This window comes from Diabrotica virgifera, chromosome 8, assembly GCF_917563875.1.
Source record: "Diabrotica virgifera virgifera chromosome 8, PGI_DIABVI_V3a".
Classification (NCBI taxonomy): Eukaryota; Metazoa; Arthropoda; class Insecta; order Coleoptera; family Chrysomelidae; genus Diabrotica; species Diabrotica virgifera.
In genome coordinates, this window is record NC_065450.1 from 197503638 (window position 1) to 197530617 (window position 26980).

The 26980-nt window shown below is 33.0% G+C and overlaps 1 protein-coding gene across 5 annotated transcripts in view; it reads left to right on the forward strand.

Annotated features, from left to right (window-relative positions):
• The window catches only part of LOC126889260 (transmembrane protein 135-like), an 86032-nt gene extending 62347 nt beyond the window's left edge, over positions 1 to 23685 (forward strand). For all 5 annotated transcript variants that reach the window (XM_050657373.1, XM_050657372.1, XM_050657369.1 and 2 more), the window contains exons 5-8: positions 10867 to 11034; positions 11092 to 11232; positions 18999 to 19165; positions 23404 to 23685. In XM_050657373.1, coding sequence (XP_050513330.1) covers positions 10867 to 11034; positions 11092 to 11232; positions 18999 to 19165; positions 23404 to 23512 — 585 coding nt within the window. In that variant the 3' untranslated portion in view covers positions 23513 to 23685. The remainder of the gene's footprint in view (positions 1 to 10866; positions 11035 to 11091; positions 11233 to 18998; positions 19166 to 23403) is intronic.
• The last annotated feature ends 3295 nt before the right edge of the window (positions 23686 to 26980 follow it).

The following is a 26980-nucleotide window of genomic DNA, read 5'->3' on the forward strand; positions in this document are numbered from 1 at the left end:
ATTTTGCAGAATGGTAAAAAACAGTAAATTGTTATTCTGATTTAACAATGTTTACATTAATAATTTGACTTATATTTGACAGTTGACAGTTATATTGTACCTACTTGTTAGTTTTAGTTCTAATAAATTTTGTTGGTTAGTTATAGTATTTTTACTACAAAAGCGATATTACGTAGGTCAAAATTTTTGACGTAAGAGAACTGTCAAAACATTAGATTGTGACTTTTCATTATTGCCATGTTTATAATAAACATGGCAATAATGAAAAACATGGCAATAATGAAAAGTCACAATCTAATGTTTTGACAGTTCTCCTACGTCAAAAATTTTGACCTACGTAATATCGCTTTTGTAGTAAAAATACTATACATAAATAAAGTAAAAATGAAAAAATTACATGTTATTTCCTCCCTAGCACTTTCCTCCCTTGTTATACAAATAGCTATTTCGTATCTCTGATGCTAATCTTTCTATTCTGAAGAAAAGACCATTTTTTTCCAAACCATAAAAATTCGTTATTCGCTTTTATCTCCATTTTTTTTAAAAAATAATCATTCTAAGTCGGTAAAACTTCTAGAATATATTAATAATACATAAATAAATAAGACCAAATAAGGTCAATGACTAATTTTAATTAGAGTGGTGATTAGAAGGTTGCTTCTGATCACTTGTTCGCTGAAAAAAATAGGGACTGACATTCTTTTCATTATAAGTCATTTAATTTTTGAGCTAGAGACTTTTTTTTTATTTCTGGAGATAGATATTTTTAAATACTTCAAATTAGCTTAAACAAGTTATCCTCGAAAAATGCATAGTTTTCCCCTCTTTTGACTAACTACAATATTTAGCATTCGACGAAGAAGAGCTGCATATAATGAAGTATAGCTCGATTACTCTGGGTCTTAATGAAAATTAAAAAAAAAACAGTTTTGTTTATTTTTTCTAAGGGTACATTTTTGTTAAGTAAAGTTGTTTTGATAAAACGATAACTTGAGTTATTAGCAGAAAACTTATTAAGAACATGATTTTTTCGGTATAACACTTTCGATAGCGAATAAATCGAGAACTATTAATTTTATCAAAAAAATATACAGAACGTTTTTTGCTTAGAATGAACGTTTTTACGGTCAATTACTTTTGCGGTCAAAATATAATAAAAAAATTTAAACCACTCATGGGAGTGCCTACAGAAGTGAAAACTTCTTATATACAAATTACGAGCTCAATGCTTTTTCACCATCCAAAAAAATGCTCTACCTATATTATATACGCGTTTCGTACGTTCTATGCTACTTATGTATACATACACATAAATAAGAAGATCATAAGCGCATCCTGAAAGGAGGGGGAGTCGTGACGCAACTGGATACCGGCACGTTCGTAATGGTTCGTAACGTCCGATTAATTTGAATCATTCGCGGTTGTAAGATAAGTGTATTTTATATTTTATCTTTGTAAAAGTGAGATGTGTTTTATAAACAAATAACACAAAAAAGTCGTTTAATATTATTTTGCTAATTGAATAATTTCATGACAGAATGCATACAAATCCCATTTAACTTTAACAAGAATTCAAATTCAAATTGTTCTCCAGTTACGTCATCTTGCGCGAAATCTGACGTATTTGTGCTACGGGAAGATACTATCTGGTTATTTTTAGTATTATGTACAGCCGGTTCCTAAAAAAACTGATACGACTCTTAGTAAGATTTGATCATGTTGAGCAGTGTATTTGATTGATCTGACATTATATTTATTATGACAGACAAATAATAAAATAAACAAACAACAAACAACTGATTACATATTATGTTAATTCATAAATTGTACTAATATAATTATTAAGGTCTAAATGTTTATATTATTTTGAATTCCTGTATTTTATAAAGAGTATATAAATGATAGTTTTTACATCAAATAGATCACATAATTATTGTAAACGTGAATTATAAAAACAAAACAAATTAATATTCAATTCAGCCCTGTAAATTCACTAAAATAAATATTATAGAAGTTTTCAGGGACTTTCAGCCCACGGTAATAATGTAGTCTGTCATTCTGAGTTTAAATTTTTCAAAAATATTTATTAGTTTTCTCAGTATTCGAAAAAAATGAATACAATTAAAATACATTGAGAATTTTGACATGCGTCACAATTTTGCCTTAACTCAATGTAAAATTCTAAACTGTTGAATTCCAGCTTCCATAATTATTTGACATCAAAAGACATTAGAAACTATTTGTAGAGGATTGAAATCTGTATTGAAAACAACTGTTAAAATTGGTCTACGTAACTAAACATATTCCAAAATTTTGTAAAAATGTAATACATTTCAGTTTTCAGCCCAAACTTAGGCCACACACAATGCAATAATGTTCACATTTTTGAACTGTCAGTATTTTTATTTTATCATCTATTGTTTAAAAACAATACAGTTGATAAGATACCCTCAGTTGCAGAGAAAGTATTAATAATAAAGATTAATAATAAAGTCTAATAACCGTGGAACAGAATAAGCTATCTGACAAATTTTAAGATTTGGCAGTGACATTGACAGTATGTAAATATTAAGTATTTATCTTTCAAAATACACTGCTCAATTTTCTACAAAATACGCTTCAAGAGTCGTATCAGTTTTTTTTGGAACCAGGTGTACATACACATAATAATATACTATATACGTACGAAATTTAGATCGGCAAAGTGATGACGGTCGCAAACTCAATAGTTTTTCCCCAACTAAAAACTGCACAACGTCCCTAAAGAAGTTTTCACTTCAAAAATTTATTTCGTCGAAGCAATGACGATCGCTAATTTAATACTTTTTCCCCATCTAAAAAGTGCACAAAGACAAAGACAAGTTTTCACTTCAAAAATTTATTTCGCCGAAATAATTCTTCCCCAACCAAAAAGTGCACAACGTTCCTCAAGAAATTTTCATTTTAAAAATTTATTTCGCCGAAGCGATGACGGTCGCTAATTCAACACTTTTCCCCATCTAAAAAGTGTATAACGTCTCTAAAAAAATTTCGTTTTAAAAATATATTTCGTCGAAGCAATGACGGTTGCGATGACGGTCGTTAATTCAATACTTTTCCCCATCTAAAAAGGGTACAACGTCCCTAAAGAAATTTTCACTTCAAAATTATTTCGTCGAAGCAATTACTGTCGCGTTGACGTTCGCTAATCCAATATTTTTCCCCATCTAAAAAGGCACAACTTCCCTAAAGAAGTTTTCACTTCAAAAATTTATTTCGTCGAAGCAATGACGGTCACTAATTTAATACTTTTTCCCCATCTAAAAAGGGTACAACATCCCTAAAGAAGTTTTCACTTCAAAAATTATTTCGTCGAAGCAATGAGAGTCGCGATGACGGTCGCTAATCCAATACTTTTTCCCCACATATAAAGGGCACAACGTCCCTAAAGAAGTTTTCACTTCAAAAATTTATTTTCGTCGAAGCAATGACGGTCGCTAATTCAATACTTTTTCTCAATCTAAAAAGGACAAAACGTCCCAAAGAAGTTTTCACTTCAAAAATTTATTTTTGTCTAAGCAATGACGATCGCGATGACGGTCGCTAATTCAATACCTTTTCCCCGTCTAAAAATGGCAAAACGTCCCTAAAGAAGCTTTCACTTTAAAACATTATTTCGTCGAAGCAATGACGGTGGCGATGACGGTCGCTAATTCAATACTTTTTCCCCATCTAAAAAGTGCACAACGTCCCTGAAGAAGTTTTCACTTCAAAAATTTATTTCGTCGAAGCAATGACGGTCGAGATGACGGTCGCAAATTTAATACTTTTTCGCCATTTAAAGAGGGAACAAGGTTTCTACAGAAGTTTTCACTACAACAATTTATTTCGGCGAAGCCATGACGGTCGCTAAATCAATATTTACTTTTCTTAATCTAAAAAGTGCACAATGTCCTTAAAGAAGTGTTCGCTTCAAAAATTTATTTCGTCGAAGCAATGACGGTCGCGATGACGATCGCTAATTTAATACTTTTTCCCATCTAAAAAGTGCACAACGTCCCTAAAGACGTTTTAACTTCAATGATATTACTATTATTATACGTATATTATAATAATATTCGTACAAAATTTATTTCGTCGAAGTGATGACGGTCGCGAAATCAATCCTTTTTCCCCATTCCAAAATAGATATTACATTTATTTTAAATTTGAATACTCCTACAGAATTTATATATACCTACATTCACATAATAAATATACGTACAAAATTTATTTCGCCAAAGAGATGACGGTCGCGAAATAAATCCTTTTTCACCATCCAAAAATAAGTTTTACATTTATTTTAAATTTAAATATGTACTTCTATACAATTTATGTATACATACACATAATATAGATACGTACAAAATTTATTTCGCCGAAGGGATGACGGTCGCGAAATAAATCCTTTTTCCCCATCCTAAAATAGGTTTTAAATTTATTTTAAATTTAAATACTTCTATACAATTTATATATACATACACATAATATACCTATATAATATGTACGGTTGAAGTGTGTCAAGTGTCTTACGCCTGACGTACACAGCACAAACAAACGTAACCACAGAACATATTACATATTTGCATCTATTACGCCCATAGAGTAGGCAACACATAAACGCTGATAGCATAGGCAACACACAATTCAGCAATAGTAAATTATTGAATAAAACATCGTGTACAATTAAATATGGGAGACGACAGCGAACAAAAACTGAATAAAATGATGAAAATGTTGGAAAACCTCATAACCGAAATTCGGGAAATAAAGCAGGAAAATTCTAAACAGATAACAGAACTAATTGATATGAACAGAGTTTTAACTGAAGAAAATTTCAGAATGAAAAAAGACATAGAACTGCTCGCAACAAAAGTAGAAAAGAACGAAAGAGACAAAAAGAGAAAAAACATTGTCATTACTGGTATAGAGACAGACAACGTCGGTAATAAACGTCTAAAGGAACAAGCCAAAAGTATCATGACAGATTTGCTAGAACTGCAAGTGGACCTGAAAGAAGTATATAGCATAGGGAAAAACAAATGCATCATAGAATTAGAATCATTCGGAGACAAACTGAGAGTAATGGAAGCCAAAAAGAAACTGAAGAACCATCCACATAAGAGAATATATATTGACCACGACCTCACTAAAAAAGAACTAGAAACGCAATCTATAATAAAAAGGAGGGCATCAGAGGAAAGAGATAAAGGAAAAAGAGTGAGAATTGGATATAAAAAATTATGGGTTGATAACATACAATTCGATTGGATTGAAAATGAAAATAGATTAGAAAAACACTCACCTACGGACAAACAAAAATTTGGGTCAAAAAACTGATGATAATAGACGAAGAAATGGACCGACAAATGGCAACGAAAAAGGAAATGAATAAGGATATGATCTTAACAGACACAACAACGAGCAACACAAAAATGAAAATACTGAAAATAGCAACGTGGAACATCAGAAGTATCAACGATAAAGAACGAGAACTCATACAGGAATTTGAAAGTTACAAACTAGACATCCTAGCAGTAACAGAATTAAAAAAGAAAGGACAGGGAACCATAGAACAAGAAGGGGGACATTTACTGTTATACAGTGGAGTAAAACCAGAGATACGAGCGGCCGCAGGGGTTGGTTGCATTATAGCAAAAGAACATATAAAGCACATGACAAGATGGGAATTTATATCTGAGAAAATATTAAAAATTGAAATGAATATAGATCAAACTAGTAACACAACAATAATAATTGTATATGGACCAGGTGAAGATGAAGTTGCAAGTAAAAAAGATGACTTCTGGGAGGAGCTGACAGATATAGTGGAAAACGTAAATGGCAGACTAATCATCATGGGAGATTTTAACAGTAGAGTAGGAAAAGGAAATGACACAATAGATGTAATTGGAATGCATGGAGAGGAGACCAGAAACAACAATGGAAATAGATTGATCAATTTTTGCATGGAGAACAACTTGATAGTAACGAATACGTTTTACATGCACAAAGATATACACAAATATACCAGAGAAGTTAGAAGCAGAAATGAAAGATCAATAATAGATTATGTACTAATCAACAGACAAAACCGAAAAGAAATAACTGACGTGAAAGTTAATAGAGGCGCAGAAATCTACAGTGACCACTACTTATTAGTAGCTAAGTGGAAACTTGAGGATAATAACCATCAAGAAATAACAAAAATGACAAGCCAGAACAAGAATAGGAACGAATCAATTAGATCCTATAAGTTACAAGACAAAAAGATTGCTGAACAATATAAAAACACTACAGAAACACACATCGAAAACAGAAGACAAATATGGCGAAGTCTGAATCTAGAAGAACTCTGGCTAGAATTTAAGGATACCATCCTAAAGGCAGCAAAACAAACATGTGGTACAATAGTAGTAAATAAAAATATAAAACAGACAAGGTGGTGGAACGAAGAAATTAAAGATCAAGTGAAAAGAAAGAAAAGTTTATGGAAACAATACCTCGGAGACAGAACAGACAATAATTACACGCTATATAAAGAACAACGTACTAATGTCAAAGAACTAGTAACCCGAGCCAAACAGAGATCCTGGGAAGAATTTGGAACAAAATTAGAAGAAAATAGCCAAGGAAATCAGAAGTTACTCTACAGAGTTTTGAAGAACCTACGAAAGGACAAACAACCAAACATAAGACAAATCAAATCAAAAGATAATGTACTACTGACAGATGAAGACGAAATTATGAAAAGATGGAAGGAGCATTTCCAAGATCTACTAAATGGAACAACCACCAGTAATGAGTCACCTGAACAAACGACCACCCCCAACGTAGAACACGACGACGAAGACGAAAATATCGATAAGAATGAAGTACTGGAAGCCATCTCGCATCTAAAAGTAGGAAAATCAGCAGGCCATGATAAGATCACACCAGAGATGCTGAAAAATCTAGGGGTGTCAGGGGTAGAGATGTTAACAGAAATTCTCAACAAAGCATGGCACTTGGGTACTGTACCAGAAGATTGGAAAACAGGAATTATATTGCCCATTTTTAAGAAAGGGGACACAAGAAATTGCGGCAACTACAGAGGTATTACGTTGTTAAGTGTGGTGTCAAAATCGTACGAATATATTTTAAACAAAAAACTTAGTTCAATAGTTGAACACAACCTAGCAGAACCACAAAGTGGGTTCAGGAAAGGCCGGAGTACCCAAGACCACATCTTTACGATCAAACAAGTAACAGAAAAAACGAGAACTACTAAAAATGAAGTATATGCAGCATTTATAGATTTAGAAAAAGCATTCGATAAAGTTTCACAATACAAAGTATGGGAAAGTCTCGAACGAAGAAATATTGAACCCAAACTGAGGCAGGCTATACAAAGCTTATATAAACGTAACAAATGCTACATCAGGAAAGATAATACCCATTGTGAAACTTTTGAGATAAATGATGGACTGAAGCAGGGAGGAGTACTGAGCCCCACACTATTCATCGTACTCATGGATGACATCATAAAAGTAATGGAAGCAAAGACACGCAAATTACACATTGGTTACCACAGACTAGAACCTATAGGAATTTCAGTATGTGCATTTGCAGACGACCTGATGTTACTAGCACACAGCGAAGATGACCTCAAAAGGAACCTAATAATGTGGAAAGAGGAGCTGGAAGAGAGAAATATGAAAATAAACATGGAGAAAACAAAGATAATGGTCATGGGGAATGAAGATAAACAAGTAAATATAGAGATAAATAACAAGAAACTAGAACAAGTAACAACATATAAATACTTGGGTGTGAAAATAGAGAATGGAGGAAGATCAGAAGAAGAAGTCAACGAAAGGATAACCATGGCGTCCAGAATGTACCACAGCTTAAACAGAACATTCATTGGAAAGAGAGAAGTAAGCAGCAGGACAAAGATGATGGTATATAAAACAATCTTCAGGCCAATCCTTACCTATGGTAGTGAGAGCTGGGTGCTAACACCATCATCGAAAAGCAGAATAAACTCCATGGACATGAAGTACCTAAGAAAAGTAAAAGGAATTACAAGACGTGATAGAATAAGAAACAGCAGTGTGCGAGAAGAACTACAAGTCGAACCAATAACACAAATACTAGATAGGAATAAACTTAAATGGTTTGGACATTTGTGTAGAATGAACGATGATAGACAGGTAAAACGCATATGGGAGGCAAAAGTACGAAACAAGAGAGGAAGAGGGAGACCAAAGAAAACCTGGAACGATGAAGTGGTAGAAATTCTGAGGACGAAAAATACAACGTGGACTGAAGCGAAACGAAGGGCCAAGAATAAGCAAGATTGGAGACGATTTGTATATGATGTAGATGTATGAAATGTATTTTTAAACACCTTACACCGTTAGGTAGAAAGGTTTAGATTATATATATATATAAATTTAAATACTTCTATACAATTTATATATACATACACATAATATACCTATATAATATGTACAAAATTTATTTCGCCGAAGCGATGACGGTCGCGATGATGGTCGCGAAATCAGTCCTTTTTCCCCATCCTAAAATAGGTTTTACATTTATTTTAAATTTAAATACCTCTACACAATTTATATATACATACACATAATATATAGCATAAGCGATGACGGTCGCAATGCCGGTCGCAATGACGGTCGCGATGACGGTCGCGATGACGGTCGCGATGACGGTCGCGAATTCAATGCTTTTTCCCCTATCCAAAAATCGCACAACGTCCCTAAAGAAGTTTTCACTTCAAAAATTTCCACCCCCGAGGTGGGGCGGCAACCACCCCCCTGGTAAAAGCATATAGATTTTGATGCTTGGACTATCTACTACTTATTTTCAAATTTTCAAGTAAATCGATCTATTCTGTAAAAATTTCGAGGTATTGTCCTATTTTAAGCTTCATTATTTGGACTATATCTATCTGAAATTTATGCTGTGGATGATAAAGCAGATCATTGGGCCACTATTTTAGATGCTGTAGGAGTAACTCCATATCTTAGACCTAAAGCCAACATATAAACAAAGTAAAAAGTAATGGGTATTTATCTTTATGTAGAAACGACAATCGCAATATAAATAGAGGATTGTTAACGATATGGTCATAGAAAAATATTTGTGGAACAATTTTGGATGCAAAACCTTTAACAAGCTTAAAATACCAGCATTATCATTACGAAAACTTTGTTTTGAGTAAACGTTATTTATATATTATTATACAGGATGTCCAGAAACTCTACCTAGAAACGAAAACAGGAGATTTCTCAGATAATTTCAAGACAACTTAACCAAATTCACCTAGTCCGAAAATGCTTCCTAAAGGAGCTAGAGCTCTTTGAAGATGGCGTCTTGTAATTAGTTTTTCTTAAATACCCCCAGAATGCTTATAGTTATAAAAACGAAAATTGGTAGGCATATTTATCTTCCAAAGATAACTCGATTCCATCCATTGTGAATTTCTAGTGTCAGTCATAAGCGTCCGTTAGGGTAGGGCAACGGTTATTTTATCGAATAACTGTTTTGTCTTTAACTTTTAAGCATTTTTGACTCTCGATTATTAAATTGTGAGGGATTCTAGTACTAAAAGGTACTCTTGTTTTAAGTCGGTAGGACATCCCGTTTTCTAGAAAAATCGATTTGAAAATTTTTCGTTTCTTAAATTTGAAAAAAAAAAACGGTTTATGTTACCAACTTAAAGCAAGAGTAACTTTTAGTACTAGAATATCTCATAATTTAATATTCTAATTAGTCTCAAAAATGTTTAAAAATTAAAAACACAAAAGTTATGCGATAAAATAACTCTTGACCTACCCAAAACGGACACAATATGACCGGTACTAGAAATTCGCAATTAATGAAATCGATTTATTTTTGGAATATAAATAAACGTACCAGTTTTCGTTTTTCTAAACAGTTTTTTTTTTAAATTTTTTTTTTAATTCAAAGAACGAAAAATTTTCAAATCGATTTTTGTAGAAAACAGTGTATTCTATCGACCTAAAGCAAGAGTAACTTTTAGTACTAGAATACCTCACAATTTAATAATCCAGACTCAAAATGCTTAAAAATTAAAGACAAAAAAGTTATGCGATAAATAACCGTTGTCCTACCCAAAACGGAAGCCTATGATCAGTACTAGAAATGCACAATGGATGGAATCGATTTAACTATGGGAGACAAATATGTGTACCAATTTTCGTTTTTCTAAATAGAAGCTTTCTGGGGGAATTTAAGAAAAACTAATTATCAGACGCCATCTTCAAATAGTTCTAGCTCCCGTAGGAAGGATTTTCGGACTAGATGAATTGAGTTAAATTGTCTTAAAATTATCTGAGGAATCTCCTTCCTGTCTTCGTTTTTTCGGTAGAGTTTCTGGACACCCTGTATATTTGTATAATAATATAAGTCAAAAAATTGATTTTCCGACTTTGAGATCGGTTGTATCGAATTTTGTTCGAGGTATCCAACTGGCAATATAGTATTCGTAATCTACGTAAAAAACACATTGAATTGAATAATCATATGCCTTAAGAGCATAGCCGCAAAATTGTGGGCCAATGCTTTTTAAATGCATTAATTTTTTTTTAGTCTTGGGGAAAACTAATAAGTATTTTTGAAAAATTTAAACGGAGAATGAAAGATTACATTGTTACCGAGGGCCAGTGACAAGTGAAATTTCAATTTGTGTCCACCTAGCGGACAACACGCGCACTCAACTTGAAAAAATTGGCGTCACTTATTTTTTCTCCAGTACTACATCTAGTTTATTATTATTACATCTACGTATCACATCATATTAAGTCTTTTTTATCGTTTTAGGGAGCTGGAAGGATGTTTTCGTTAGGTTTAGGTCTACAAGTCACCTTGAAACTGGTGTTAAACTTGAAACGGGTATTACAATCTCCACAAAATATCAAAAGTATATTATTTAGGAAAGAAACTTTTAATTTAGCAATGTTCCTAGGGTTGTATAACGGTGTCTTTAGGGTGAGTCTAGTGTTTCTCTTATTTTTAGACGTAGTTATAAGGTTTCTTGCATTTTAGGCGTGCCTCTGCATTTTACGTAGAGTAAGAGGTGGAGACAGTCCTGTTCATGCTCTTCCTGCTGGTATTTTGGCTGGAATGGCGTTCAGTCGGTATCCAGACTCGACAGTTTCCTTATATGTTTTATGGAAAGTGGCGCAGGTACAGTATCCGTTGAAAAAGTAGAGAAATTATGCAATAATTGAAAAAGACTGATATGTTTTCGTACTCACTTATGACAAATGAATAAATGGGAAAAGAAAAGTATTTTTGAAGTGTGTAAAAATATTTAATTCCTAGCTGAGCGCTTTCGGCTTATAAAGACATCTTCAGAGCTATGGTCAAGGGATTAAAGTACCAGTATAAAGGGGGATCCCATTTTTGATTGAAAAAATCTTTAATAGGGAACTTGCATAAAATTTAAAATTCGAAAAAAATGTTATAAATCACAACAGAACATAATTTAAAACATGTATCAAAGATAAAAAAGTTGTTTTTGTGTTCCGTTTGGCCCCTAAAGACAATTGTAAATTCAAATTATTGCAGCTAGCCCAAAACGCGTCGTGACGTCATATGTTTGTGTGTTTACATTCTGCACCAACAAAGTAAACAAAATTGTATATAATTTTAAATTAGACGTTATAAACGTCAGTAGAAAATACGTTTGATCGTTTGAACTATTTTAAATTCATAGAAAACTTGTACTTTTACAAAATGGCACTAAACAACACTTATAGTGTTTTCTTTTATTTTCCATAGTAAACATTCTTTATTTTCCTTCAAAAACTGTATCAAACTCCAATCTCAACAAACTGGTACATATTATTACAATGACATACGATAAATGTCATTAGAATATAAATATTTTCCTTTATTCCGCGACGATGAGCTGGCCGTGGAGGCCAATAAACTAAAGAAGAAGAAGAAGAATATACCTAAATATAACCATAAATATAAATATAACCATAAAGTTAAACTATGTGACGTCACGGGTCGTTTGAACTATTTTAAAATACAGAAGATTTTAAAAGACTAAGTTTTTCAACCTAATAAAAATATTTGTAAATTAAATATTTTTAAAAGATTTTTAATTGAAAAACTTTATTGGCCCATTTCCTGGTGACAACCTCCAAGGCTTCTACAATATGCAAGCCAAATGGATGCTGCAGTGAAGACTAAAGGGAAGGAATTCTACACTATGCAATTCACAACCCCCCGTCTGCAGCGTGGTAAAGTTCCAACGGAAAATGGACCTAGTTACTCTATAGGAGTAATACTAATATAAAAATAAAAATGTATACCATTTTTATTCATTCAGTTGCGGTGCGAAACCAAAACTGTCTTAATTTTTACTCAGATCAGAGAGTGCAGCCAGCACTCTTATCGACGATTTCACCTCTTGTTAGAGGTTCATCAGAGACTGCATAGGCTGCTTTTCTCTGGCCCAGATAAAAATTTTCGACATATCCATCTCCCACCGCAACTGACGAGATGGTAGTAGGTGCCTAGCGGCATCTGCTAAATAAAAGACTAAGTTTTTCAACCTAATGAAAATATTTGTAAATTAAATATTTTTAAAAGATTTTTAATTGAAAAACTTTATTGGCCCATTTCCTGGTGACAACCTCCAAGGCTTCTACAATATGCAAGCCAAATGGATGCTGCAGTAAAAATGGATGCTGATCTGAGTAAAAATTAAGACAGTTTTGGTTTCGCACCGCAACTGAATGAATAAAAATGGTATACATTTTTATTTTTATATTAGTATTACTCCTATAGAGTAACTAGGTCCATTTTCCGTTGGAACTTTACCACGCTGCAGACGGGGGTTGTGAATTGCATAGTGTAGAATTCCTTCCCTTTAGTCTTCACTGCAGCATCCATTTGGCTTGCATATTGTAGAAGCCTTGGAGGTTGTCACCAGGAAATGGGCCAATAAAGTTTTTCAATTAAAAATCTTTTAAAAATATTTAATTTACAAATATTTTTATTAGGTTGAAAAACTTAGTCTTTTATTTAGCAGATGCCGCTAGGCACCTACTACCATCTCGTCAGTTGCGGTGGGAGATGGATATGTCGAAAATTTTTATCTGGGCCAGAGAAAAGCAGCCTATGCAGTCTCTGATGAACCTCTAACAAGAGGTGAAATCGTCGATAAGAGTGCTGGCTGCACTCTCTGATCTGAGTAAAAATTAAGACAGTTTTGGTTTCGCACCGCAACTGAATGAATAAAAATGGTATACATTTTTATTTTTATAGAAGATTTTAAATTTGTACTTCTAAGTTATTATGAGTTTTTGAAGCGTGAAATTTTGGAAATCTCATTTTTAAACAAAACTGAACATTATTATGTAATAAAAAAATGTACAAGTTCCCCATTGAAAAATATTTTGTATAAAGTTAAAAAAACTTGGTTGAAGGTTGAGACATTTTTTCTATGTAAACTTGAAAAAACATCCAGAACGGCATATTGGAACTTCAAAAAACACACAATAACAAAATGGGATCATGGTAAGGTGTAAGTACTTACACCTTACCAAGTTTTTTTAACTTTATAAGAAATTTTTTTAATTCAAAATTTTAATTCATTTTTTAAATTAAAAAAAAATTCAATTAAAAATGTTTTCAATTAAAAGTAGCATCCCTCTTTATAGTGGTACTTTAATTTCTTGATCATAGCTCTGTAGATGGCTTACTAAGCCGAAAGCGCTTAGCTAGGAATTAAATATTTTTACACACTTCAAAAATACTTTTCTTTTCCCATTCATTCGTTTAAATTATGTATGCATTATTTTTAATTTATTGATGGAGGAAATATCTATAGGATGTATTACAGCAAATTATACATCAAATTCTAATGTCTTTGTAAAAATATAATCAGTCTATTGAGAAATTCACATGGAGAATGCAGTACGGCTAAGATAGGGCAATACATTTCTAATGGGGAATAAACGCACAGGGTTGTCGGTCTTCACCAGTTGTTGATTGCTTTCTCAAGAACGTCGAACAGGAACTGTGGCAACACTGAATGCGCATTCTTATTTTAACCGTACTGCAATCCCAGTGTGAATTTTACGTTAGAAGCATTATTGCTGGGTATTGACAAAAAAAGATGAATCCTAACTCAAGACCTTTGAGAGAAAGATACTGAGTGAAGTATATGGCCCGGTGCAAGAGGTGCAAGACGGCATATGCCGTCTTGCACGTCAATAATTAACGAATTAAATGAAGGGTACGATATTGTAAGATTTGTGAAAATTCAAAGACTCATGGCTGGGACTTGTCCAGAGGCAAGAAGATACAAAAACAACAAAGAAAATATTACAATGGAAATCGAAAAAGAAAGGCCAAGAGCGAAACGTAGAAGACTACCTGAAAACTATGAAAGACTATACGACAATGGAGAATGGCATACGACAATACAGGTCTGAATGGAAAGACATAGCCAGACAGGCCAAAGACCCATTCAGAGTTATGATGTCAAAAGAAAAAGAAGAAGCATTATTCATGTTATATTCTATTTTGAAGTGAAAACTTCTTTATGGACGTAGTGCGATTTTTGGATAGGGGAAAAAGCATTGAATTCGCGACCGTCATCGCGACCATCATCGGGACCGTCATCGCGACCGTCATCGAGACCGTCCTTGCGATCGTCATCGCTTATGCTATATATTATTTGTATGTTTATATAAATTGTATAGAAGTATTTAAATTTAAAATAAATGTAAAACCTACATATTTTACGATCGAAGCTCATCGCTTCGAAGAAATAAATTTTTTAAGTGAAAATTTCTTGAGGGACGTTGTGCACTTTTTGGATGGGGTAAAAGTACTAAATTAGCGACCGTCATCGCTTCGACGAAATAAATTTTTGAAGTGAAAATTTCTTTAGGGACGTTGTGCACTTTTTGGATGGGGGAAAAGTATTGAATTAGGGACCGTCATAGCATCGACGAAATAATTTTTTGAAGTGAAAACTTCTTTAGGAACGTTGTGCACTTTTTGGATGAGAAAAGTATTAAATTAGTCATCGCTTCGACGAAATAAATTTTTGAACTAAAAATTTCTTTGGGACGTTGTGCACTTTTTGGATGGGAAAAAGTATTAAATTAGCGACCGTGATCGCGACCATCATCGCTTCGATGAAATAAATATTTGATGTGAAAACTTCTTGAGGGACGTTGTGCAGTTTTTGGATGGGGAAAAATATTAAATTAGGGAACTTCCGCTTCGATGAAATAAATTTTTGAATTGGAAACTTCTTTAGGGACATTATGCACTTCTTGGATGGGAAAAGTATTGAATTTGCGACCGTCATCACTTCGCTGAAATAAATTTTGTACGTATACCGGGTGGTGAATTGGAAAACGGGCCATAGGAAACTCAATGTAAAATTCTAGACTGTTGAATTCCCGCTTCCCTATTTATTTTACATCAAAAGTCATAAAAAACTATTTGTAGAGGATTCAAATCTGTATTGAAAACAACTATTATAATTGTTCTACGAACAATATTTATTCAAAATTTTGTAAAAATATAATACAATTTTCAGAGTAATACGCCAGAGTTAGGCCACACACAGCCCAATAATGTGTATAAGGTTGCATTTGGTGACAATGAAATTATTATATTAACAATTTAAAATGTCAATTTTTTATTTCTTTTGTCATTTATTGTTTAAAACACAATAAAGTTGATAAGATACCCTTAGTTAAGGAGAATGTGTTAATAATAAAGATATTTTCTTCAGTCAATAGCGTGCACACTGTCAGTTAAATAGTAACGTGTGGCCTAACGTGCCCACACATACCTACTGCGGTAAATACATTATATTTTTCAAAATTTTGGAATGTGTTTAAATCGTAGAACAATTGTAACTTTTGTTTTTAATACATATTTCAATCCTCTACAAATAAGTTCTCATGACTTTTGATGTCAAATAATTAGGGAAGCAGGAATTCAACAGTTTAGAATTTTACATTGAGTTTCCTATGGCCCGTTTTACGATTCACCACCCTATATAAATTCGATGGCGCCCAAAATCCCGACAGAAAAAAACCCGACAGCCAAAATCCCGACGGCCAAAACACCGACACGTCAGAATCCCGACACGCCAGAATTCCGACAGGCCAAAATCCCGACATGCAACAATCCTCGCATAAGTAAAAATCTCGATTACTACATTTTAATTATTTTTCCACCTACCTCTACCGAAAGTATACTTTTCCGGACCTGATTGTAGGGAGCAAAGTTGTACTTTTCCTCCCTAGGGAGGAAAAGTAAAAGTGACGTCATGGTATTTCATTCATGAAATATAACTTATTGACGCCCTATACAATACCTATTGTCTATTACGTAAGTATTTATACATTTTAACGTTTATTTAAAAACACTCTGTATTTTGCAGAATGGTAAAAAAACAGTAAATTGTTATTCTGATTTAACAATGTTTACATTAATAATTTGACTTATATTTTGACAGTTGGCAGTTATATTGTACCTACTTGTTAGTTTTAGTTCTAATAAATTTTGTTGGTTAGTTACATAAATAAATTAAGTAAAAATGAAAAAATGACTTGTTATTTGAGGAAGGTGGAAAAACCATATGTATAACATGGGAGTAAAGTGCCTTTTCCTCCCTTGAATGATTACTGCCCTCCGCTACGCGTCGGGCAGTAAACTTCATTCTCGGGAGGAAAAGTAGCACTTTCCCCCTTGTTATACAAATAGCTATATTGTTTCCTTTTCAGATGCAATACCAAATCATATTATCGAGTATTGAAATTGAAAAATAATTACTTACTAATAAGTACGGGTACTAATTATTATGTATTTTAAAAGAAAAAATTATTAAACACTTCATTTTATAATATAAAAGCTATACTTACTGAAATGGAAGGTTGTAAGTGACATGATAATATTTATTATATGAAAGTAAACTTGAATTCAGGATTTGATTATACATATAGTATTGGACTATATAGTGGCAAAAAAAAATTTAATTCATATACATATATATTCCATGTTAGAAATTTTATTTAGAAAATTAGTTCATATTAAATGGTAAATACTTTTGTTTAGTAACAAAAAATAAGGAACAGATGGCTATAAACAAAAAACCAGAAATAAATATAATTATATGTTAAAAAGGAACTTATCAAACTTGTCGGGATTCTGGCGTGTCGGGATTTTTTTCCGTCGGGATTTTGGCTGTCGGGATTTTGGGGTAGACCCATATAAACTATGTGTCTGTATACATAAATAGCATAGGGCATACGCATCGCGTATATGATGCACTTCTTTTTGGATGGGGAAAAAGCATTGAGCTCGTAATTTATTTTATAAGAAGTTTGTACTTCTGTCGGCACTCCCACGAGTGCCTTCAATTTTTTTTACATATATGTAATATGTTACTTTTTACACCACTATAGACTGGGACTTGGGACTTTTGACTTTTTTAAACTAAATTGATGTTGCTCTGAAAATACAAAGAAACAACAATTTAAGCTAATTATTCTACGCTAAAAAATTCTTAATCATTTATGACATTAAGTAATTTTAAGAAAGTGTATTCATGACATTTTGTCACTGTCACTTCACTTTATCTTGCTACTTGGCTAGTGTCTCAGCTACTTGCTTCAAACTTAAATTAAAGAGAATCTCGACAGCAGATATTGTATGTCGGGATTTCTCTTTACATCTCCCCCCCTTCAGGTGAGAACTAGACAGGTATTTGTGTGGTCATTTTTGGATTCTTCAAACAACGGTGTTAGTTTTGTAATGTGGAACAGGTTTGACTCTTCTTTACTGTGTCCAGTGTCCAATTCGTAGATAGAATTCAACCATTTCTTCTTAATTGTGTACGGTCCAGTTCGCAATTCGTTTAGCTTTGCTCTGTTTAATTTATTACCATTTTCCACGTATACTTGGTCTCCAACATTTAGTTGTAGGTCTTTTCGATGTGCATCAAATCTTCTTTTGTTGCATTCATGTGATTTTAATGTATATTTCAATGCTAATTTTCTATCTTTACTTAATTTTTCTTGTGTGACTGTAGGTCTTATTTCATCAGGTAGTATGTTTGTGTTTATATTTTTTCCATCAAATTTTTCAATCATAAAATCTTTTGCTATCTTGCTTAAATTCTGAATTTCAGATGGTTGTTCTTTATTTTCCATCAGTTTTTCCAATAGTTTTTGTATTGTGTCAACTTGAACATCTGATGTGGGTTCACTATCACTCTCTGTCAGTTCTTCTAAATATTGATTCTCAAAATATAAATTTTCATCTTCATCTAGATAGATTTTTGATAATTCTTCTGTTTAGGTTATCCACACTTTTCTAGATTTATTTCTTTTCTTTATAGAGTTTTTTATTCTTGCATATACCTGTGTTTTGCACACTTCTTTGTGCAAATTCGCTGGCTGAAACTCATCTGGTAATAAAAAGGTTTTTCCATCTGGTGTGCCAATTGAAGTTATACACATCATATTTGTTTTTCCATCTTGTGCTCCTACCATTTTAAAGTCAAACCTTAATTTTTCCATTTTTGAGTGTACTTAAGCAAAATTGTTGTTTTGTAATATGTTACTTTTTACACCACTATAGACTGGGACTTGGGACTTTTGACTTTTTTAAACTAAATTAATGTTGCTCTGAAAATACAAAGAAACAACAATTTAAGCTAATTATTCTACGTTAAAAAATTCTTAATCATTTATGACATTAAGTAATTTTAAGAAAGTTTATTCATGACATTTTGTCACTGTCACTTCACTTTATCTTGCTACTTGGCTAGTGTCTCAGCTACTTGCTTCAAACTTAAATTAAAGAGAATCTCGACAGCAGATATTGTATGTCGGGATTTCTCTTTACATATATACAAGGTTTTATTAAACAATAACATCTTTTTTATTTTTATATTCTAGATTACATATAATTTGGGAATTGACAAAGGCATATTACCGAAAGTACCTGGATTTACAGAGTTTCTGTATTGCTTCAGTACGGCTGTACTCTTCCATGCCGCCATATTGGAACCTACAAATCTTAGACCTAGTTATTGGAAATTTTTACATTCCATATCGGGAGGCAGGTGAGTCTACAATATCAATTGAAGATACTATATAATGTAGTCCTGGGCCTAGAGCTGCTTCGTAGCCGATCATAATCCACAACAGATCGATCATAATCCTTCAACGTATGCTATTATCTATTTTAAATAGAAAACGACTATATGACTCATAATACACACTTCTATATAGGTCAAAACGTTAACAGGTGTATGTCTTCAAAAACTGAAAGTGTGTATTTATTAAAATCAGCTAAGTACTTTCGGCATAGCAAATGCCATCATCAGAGCTTCGTCTTATAGGTATAAAAATCTCATAGAAGAGTTATTGTTGACAAACAACATATTAAATTTAAAAATTTGATATAGGGCTGGGCTCTGATCTATGGTAAAAACCCTTACAAATATTAAATATCACATCGATGTGTTTATAGACAATATGGCCACCACTGAACATATGGTTCACTTTACAATGTGGTCATAGATTTAATGACATCATAACCCGCCGGTACAAACTTAACGGCTAACAAATTCAACAAATTTTTCCTCATATTAGTTTTTCGCTACCGTCAAGTTTGGCAGGAAAGCGCTGTTGCCAAATAAAAAACGTATTATGTATTTACTACAACAACTACAAGCTACAGTGTTTCTCTTTGTCTTTGAGAGTGTGAAACAGGTAACTATCTGTAATATGTGTCAAAGTCATGTTGTCCTATAATGTATGTATGTATGTTATGTAAGAGTTTTGTTTGTTTATTTTTTTTCTTCAATTATGGCCTTTGGGAGCTGTGCCCATTTAGCCAGCAACATTTCTTAAAATTAATGCCTAATTAATACCATACAACAAAACTATTACGAACCTAATCGATCAATCAAGGATAGGGAAGGGCAAGGATTAAAAAATAAACTGTCGTTAAAATATAAACTGAATCAATAATTTGAAAATAATAATTTGACATTATATTTTAACATCCAATATTATGACAGACGTCAGTTACCATTTACAATCTAACCAAATATAATATTGACATCATATAAACTCGTCACTAATTCTAACCAATGAAATGCTCGCTATAATAGGAATGGCATGTCAAAAAAATCTGATTATTGCCTATATAGTTTTTCAAATTTAGAATATGGGGAAAATTACGTGCATTCCTTATTGTTTGACTTTCCCTTTAGGGGATAGATAAAATAAAGTTCCACAAGAGTAAATTTTACTGAACTTGTAACGTAAAATACTATTTTAAATTTTCGTGTGTTATTTTATGCGGGGCTGATTTTGGCTGTGTTTTTGCGTACCATCGCAAATAATGATACGCACCATCAGTGGTACATGTACCACAGGTTGAGAACCGCTGATCTAAACAATAAAATTGTTTATTCGCTGTGAGCCGATGAGTAGAGGGGATTTGACAGTTTTCGCCAGCGCTGTTAGTGGCAGTTTTGTGCATTGAATTTGAACAATTTTATCAGAAAAGTATAAGTTTCAAACCGCGACAGAGCGCTATCGACGAAACTCACAGCCAATAAAAACAGAGGTAACCTCTAAATTTCACATAAACTTCTTTTTCTCAATGGCCTCTTGCGTAAGCAGTCATCCAGTAATACGAATTTATATATTAAATATTAAAATTATAATGAATAAAATAAAAAAAAAACATAATTACTTTTACTACTAATTCTGTGTATTCGTTCAGTAATCAGGTTACAATAATATTTCAGTTCATAATTTGTGTTTTTCTAGATAAATATCTATTTTTCTCGTTTTGTATATTTCACATACACCAATTTTATCAGAAAAGTACAAGTTTCAAACCGCGAGAGAGCGCTACCGTCGAAACTCACAGCCAGTAACAAGTTCCTGTCACCTCAGACGCAAAAGTAAGTTTGAAATTCGAATTCAGCCGGTCAAAATCATTGACATATTAAGCGTAGACTCGGCATACCTACCAAAAAAGCGTAACGCGGAAACAGCATGGAAACAGTCGATCGGTGGTCTATCTATCTCTTTTAGCCAAACGATCCCGCGCATGTAACTGACAAAGATGGCTAGACCCTCAATCCTATGTCGACGTTACACCCCGATGCATTGAGTGGCATATCCCTAGCCAAGTCTATCCTTAACATGTCTCTGGTCAAAATATGTGAGCTTACACTCTGAAATTCCGTGGACTCTGATTGGTAACAAAACAGTCCTGACCCTTAAAATAGAAATTTGTATGGACTAATTTTCTCAGTTCGTTCGCACTTTTGTCTGTTTCTCTCGACATGTTGAGCTGTATTTATTTAAAAATATATTTTTACTTAATTGATGGATTCGACCGTTACTTGATGGAAGTTCATTTTATCTAACAATAAAACACTGAAAACGTTTTTTTTATACTTCCACAAAATTTATTATAACTATGTGACTACGGCTGTTTCGGCAGAGTGCCTTTCTCAAATGATTTAGTTTACTATGGGTTTGCCTTTTTAAAGTCTTTAACTCAAGAGGTTGAGGAGTGGGGAGCTGTTTGTCTCGAGTTGGTCATTCAGAATTATATCTGTATTTTTTAATTTATTAATTTCCATAGATTCTAATAAAAATAACTTAAGGCCTTTATTTTGAATATACAGAATTTGAAACTCTTCATTAAAATAATGATTATGATCTAGAAGGTGAAGTGCGTATGTAGAAGTGTCTGTTTTTCTATTGTTGAAAGCCCTTTTTTGTTCTGCTATCCGTTTGTCAAAGGTTCTGCCAGTTTGACCTATGTAAGTTTTCGGACAGTCACCACAAGTTAGTTTGTAGACACCACTCTGTAGTTGTTTTCTCTTTCGGCTCTTATTGTTCTTAATATATTTGCTTAAGTTGTTGTTAGTTCTGAAAGCTGGTGTTATTCCTTTCTTTTTTATGTATCTGGCTATTTTTGTTGTTATCTATGTTTTTTTGTTACACCATAATAGTACAAATCCGATCATTGCATCTGAAATTTTACACCTTTTTGAAATTTGCATAAACCAAGACTATTTTGAATTCAATAATCAAATATACACAAACAACATCAAACACTTATTATGGGTAATCCTCTATGCCCATTGCTATCACATATATTTATGAACCAGCTTGAAACAACAATTTCTAAACATCCCGTATTTAAACAGTTCTTATATTGGTGGAGATACGTGGATGATATACTAGTATGCTTTACAGGAACTAACAGGCAACTTGACCAATTTCTATCATACATTAATTCACTTCATAGTAATATTGAGTTTACAATAGAAACAGAACAGAATAAGTCCATAAACTTTTTAGATGTAACAATTACCAGACGACACAACAAACATGAGTTCTACGTATATCATAAACCTACCCATACTGACACAACTATACACATTTCATCATCCCATCCTACGCAACACAAATTAGCAACACAAATTAGCAACTACCATAGCATGATACATAGACTGACATAAATTCCCATGTCAAAAAATAACTTCGAAATAGAACTGAACATCATTAAACAAATAGCAGTAAACAATGGCTATAACGAACAAACAATTAATAAAATTTTAAACCAAAAACTCCATAAGAAAGCCATGCAATTAGTTTATCCACCACCACAGAAAGAACCCAGTACCTTCTGCTCTATCACATATACTGGCAAGATAACAACAAAAAAAGCCAGATACATAAAAAAGAAAGGAATAACACCAGCTTTCAGAACTAACAACAACTTAAGCAAATATATTAAGAACAATAAGAGCCGAAAGAGAAAACAACTACAGAGTGGTGTCTACAAATTAACTTGTGGTGACTGTCCGAAAACTTACATCGGTCAAACTGACAGAACCTTTGACAAACGGATAGCAGAACACAAAAGGGCTTTCAACAATAGAAAAACAGACACTTCTACATACGCACTTCACCTTCTAGATCATAATCATTCTTTTAATGAAGAGTTTCAAATTCTGCGTATTCAAAATAAAGGCCTTAAGCTATCTTTATTAGAATCTATGGAAATTAATAAATTAAAAAATACAGATATAATTCTGAATGACCAACTCGAGACAAACAGGTACCCACTCCTCAACCTCTTCAGTTAAAGACTTTAAAAAGGCAAACCCATATTAAACTAAATCACTTGAGAAAGGCACTCTGCCGAAACAGCTGTAGTCACATAGTTATAATAAATTTTGTGGAAGTATAGAAAACAAACGTTTTCAGTGTTTTATTGTTAGCTATTTTTACTTGATAATCTTGTTTTTTTTTTCAGAATTGCTTGTATGGCAAGAGCACCTTTAGATGTCTGGGGACTCAACTCGTCAGATTCCCTCAACACCGTCCTTAGAGTAACGAAAACAGTACCGATCGTATTGTTTTAATTACAAGATAGTACAATTAGTCCAATTACGACATATTTTCATAATATATTTTTTATTTTTTGTTATTTTGTGCATTGTTATATGATTCAAAGGGTTTTTTTATTGATGCCTGTTTGATAGATTTGTAGGTGGTACAGTGAATTGTCTAGCAAATAAATGACTTTTTTATTAAACTGCCTTTTATTTACATCCACTGATCAAAAATTATTGTCATCGTAGTGGGTTCTGAAGGACAGAGATTGCTATAAATCGCATGTCTATCATTAATTCAGATATAATAGCGAACTTGCATAAAATTTTAAATTCGAAAAAAAAAAATGTTATAAATCACAACAGAACATAATTTAAAACATGTATCAAAGATAAAAAAGTTTTGTTTGTCTTTCGTTTGGCCCCTAAAGACGATTAAAAATTCAACTTATACCAGCCAGCTCAAAACGCGCCGTGACGTCACGGGGTTATATATGTTTACATTCGTAAACAAAATTGTATATAATTTTAAATTAGACATTATAAACGTCAGTAGAAAATACAGTTATGTGACGTTACGTTTGATCGTTTGAACTATTCATAGAAAACTTGTACTTTTACAAAATGGTTTTATTTTTCATAGTAAACCTTCTTTCCGTTCCTTCAATAACTATATCAAACTCCAATCTCAACAAACTGGTATATATTATTACAATGACATACGATAAATGTCATTAGAATATAAATATTTTTCCTTTATTACGTGACGACTAGCTGGCCAAATACCCAAGTAGGTGGAGGCCAATAAACTAAAGAAGAAGAAGAATATTGGTACCTAAATATAACCATAAACGGAACCATAATGTTAAACTCTGTGACGTCACGGGTCGTTTGAACTATTTTAAGATACAGAAGACTTTAAATTTGTACTTTCAAGTTATTATGAGTTTTTGAAGCGTGAAATTTTGGAAATCTCATTTTTATACAAAACTGAACATTATTATGTAATAAAAAAAATGTGCAAGTTATCTATTGACAGTTTACGTCAACTTTGACTATGTTCAGATAGGTGCCTATACTTGTCAGTTTACATCAACTTTGACTTTTCAAGTTTTAGTAAACAAAATTATTAAAAATGGTTTTCACGGATGAACAAAAGCGATCTTTGCTCGAAATGTATTTTAGAAATTGCCAAAGACTTGACGCAAAATAGATTTACTCCAACCGAGCTGCTTTTGAAGATTTTGTTGAAGAATTTCCCAATGTTGCGGTTCATTATGACGTCTTTTGCAGAACTATTCGTCGCTGGCTGTATGGCAAACTGCCAAAGCCATAAAAAAAACTATTCGTCGCGTTGTAGATGTTTATAAAGAAACGGGAAGCGTAACTCGCAAGCCAGGGGCAGGCAGGTCTAAAGGGCGAACTGAAGATAACATCGAACTGGTCAGAAGAGATATTGTAGATCAACCTTCTTCTTAAAGTTTCCTCTCCTATCGGAGGTTGGATATCATAATGGCTATGGTCACTTTGTTGGCTGCTGCTCTGAACAGTTGTAATGAACTACAGTTAAACCACTCTCTAAGGTTCCTCAGTCAGGAGATGCGTCTTCTTCCTATGCTTCTTCTTCCTTGGATCCTTCCTTGCATAATAATTCTCAACAACTCATATTTTCTCCTCTGGCAATGTGACCCAAATATTTCAGTTTTCTAGTTTTTATACTGTTCATAATTTCTAACTCCTTATTTAAACGTCGTAACACTTCAACATTGGTAATCCTTTGAGCCCACTGAATTTTCAATATTCTTCTGTAACACCACATTTTGAACGCTTCTATTTTTCTTATGTGTTGTCTCTTCAATGTCCAAGCTTCCATTCCGTATAGTGTATAGTAATATAGAAATTATGTAGCATCTTAGAGCCCTCAATCTGAGAGGCAACTGAAGGTCTTTGTTTGTAAGCAGTGTGTTCATTTTTATAAATGCTTGCCTTGCAGTTTCAATTCGGACTTTAATTTCTTTGCTTTGGTCATTTTTGTCATCAACTTAGGTTCCCAGATATTTGTATGTCTTTACTTTTTCTATTTGGGTTTGCTCTATCATTAACCTTTCATTTCCATGTTGTGTTTTTGAGACAATCTTAAATTTGGTTTTTTTCTTGTTTATTTTTAGTCCGTATCGAATATGCAATAATCGTTAATTCTGTTTAGCAATTCTTGTAGCGATTCCAGGGTGTCTGCCATTATAACAGTGTCATCAGCGAATCTTATGTTATGTACTATTCTTCCGTTCATAGAGATTCCATCACTTAGCTCCGCTATCGCTTCCTGAAATATGGCTTCACTACACGTTAAACAGTAGCGGCGACAGAATACAACCCTGTCTTACTCCTCTCTTTATATCAATATTCTCGGATTCTTGTTTTTCTATCTTTATATTGCCCTTTTGATTCCAATACAGATTGATGATAATTCGCAAATCTCGTCTGTCTATATCTCTGTTTTTCAATAATTTTATTAGTTTTTCATGTCGGACCCTGTCGAACGCATTTTCGAAGTCGATGAAACAGGAATAAATATCCAGGTTCATATCTAAGCATCTTTGAGAGAGGACGTTAAACGCAAACAATGTCTCTCTTGTTCCAAGTCCTTTGCGGAACCCAAATTGGGTATCATCCATATCATCTTCTAGCTTTCTGTATAATCTTCCATGAATCAACTTTAGAAATATTTTGAGGGTATGGAGGGTGCATCGACAGGTAGATCTTTTATATGGAACTTTCCAGCATATTCTTTATATTTTCATCCGTATTGTTTACAAGCCCTCCATGAAATCACCCTAAACGACTATACCCACAAGCTAGCCTTCTGTAATTGGTTTCTGAATAATCTCAATAATAATGATGATGCAGTAGGTAAAACCTTTTTTAATGACGAATGTTGGTTTCATCTTTTTGAGAACACAAATTCTTAGAATATGAGGATGTGGATTGCAAATAACCCGCATTATTTTATTGAAACGCCTTTATATCCACAGAAACTTGAAGTTTGGGCTGCTATAAGCAAGCGACGTATTGTAGGACCCATATTTTTCAAAGGGATTCTAAATGCTGAAAGATGCCATCAGGAAATTTTAAACTCCATTTATTTTATATATATTTATTTGATATAATGGATGATGCATTGCTAGAACGATATTTTCAGCAAGACGGGGCTCGAATTCATACAACGCTGCAAAATTTGAATTTTATTATGGACTTTTTCGACAATAGGGTCATAAGTTTTAATACGCCTATTATATTCCCCCCCTCGATCCTGTGATTTGACTCTCTGCGATTTCTTTTTGTGGCCACATTTAAAAATTTCGGGTTTTTAAAACTCCTGTAGCGGATTTGGGAGATCTCAGACAAATAATAGATAATCATATTGAAGAATATTAAATAATGCTCCGTGGGTCCTAAACAATGTTATAGACCAGGGGTGTCCAACTTGCAATGCCTCAA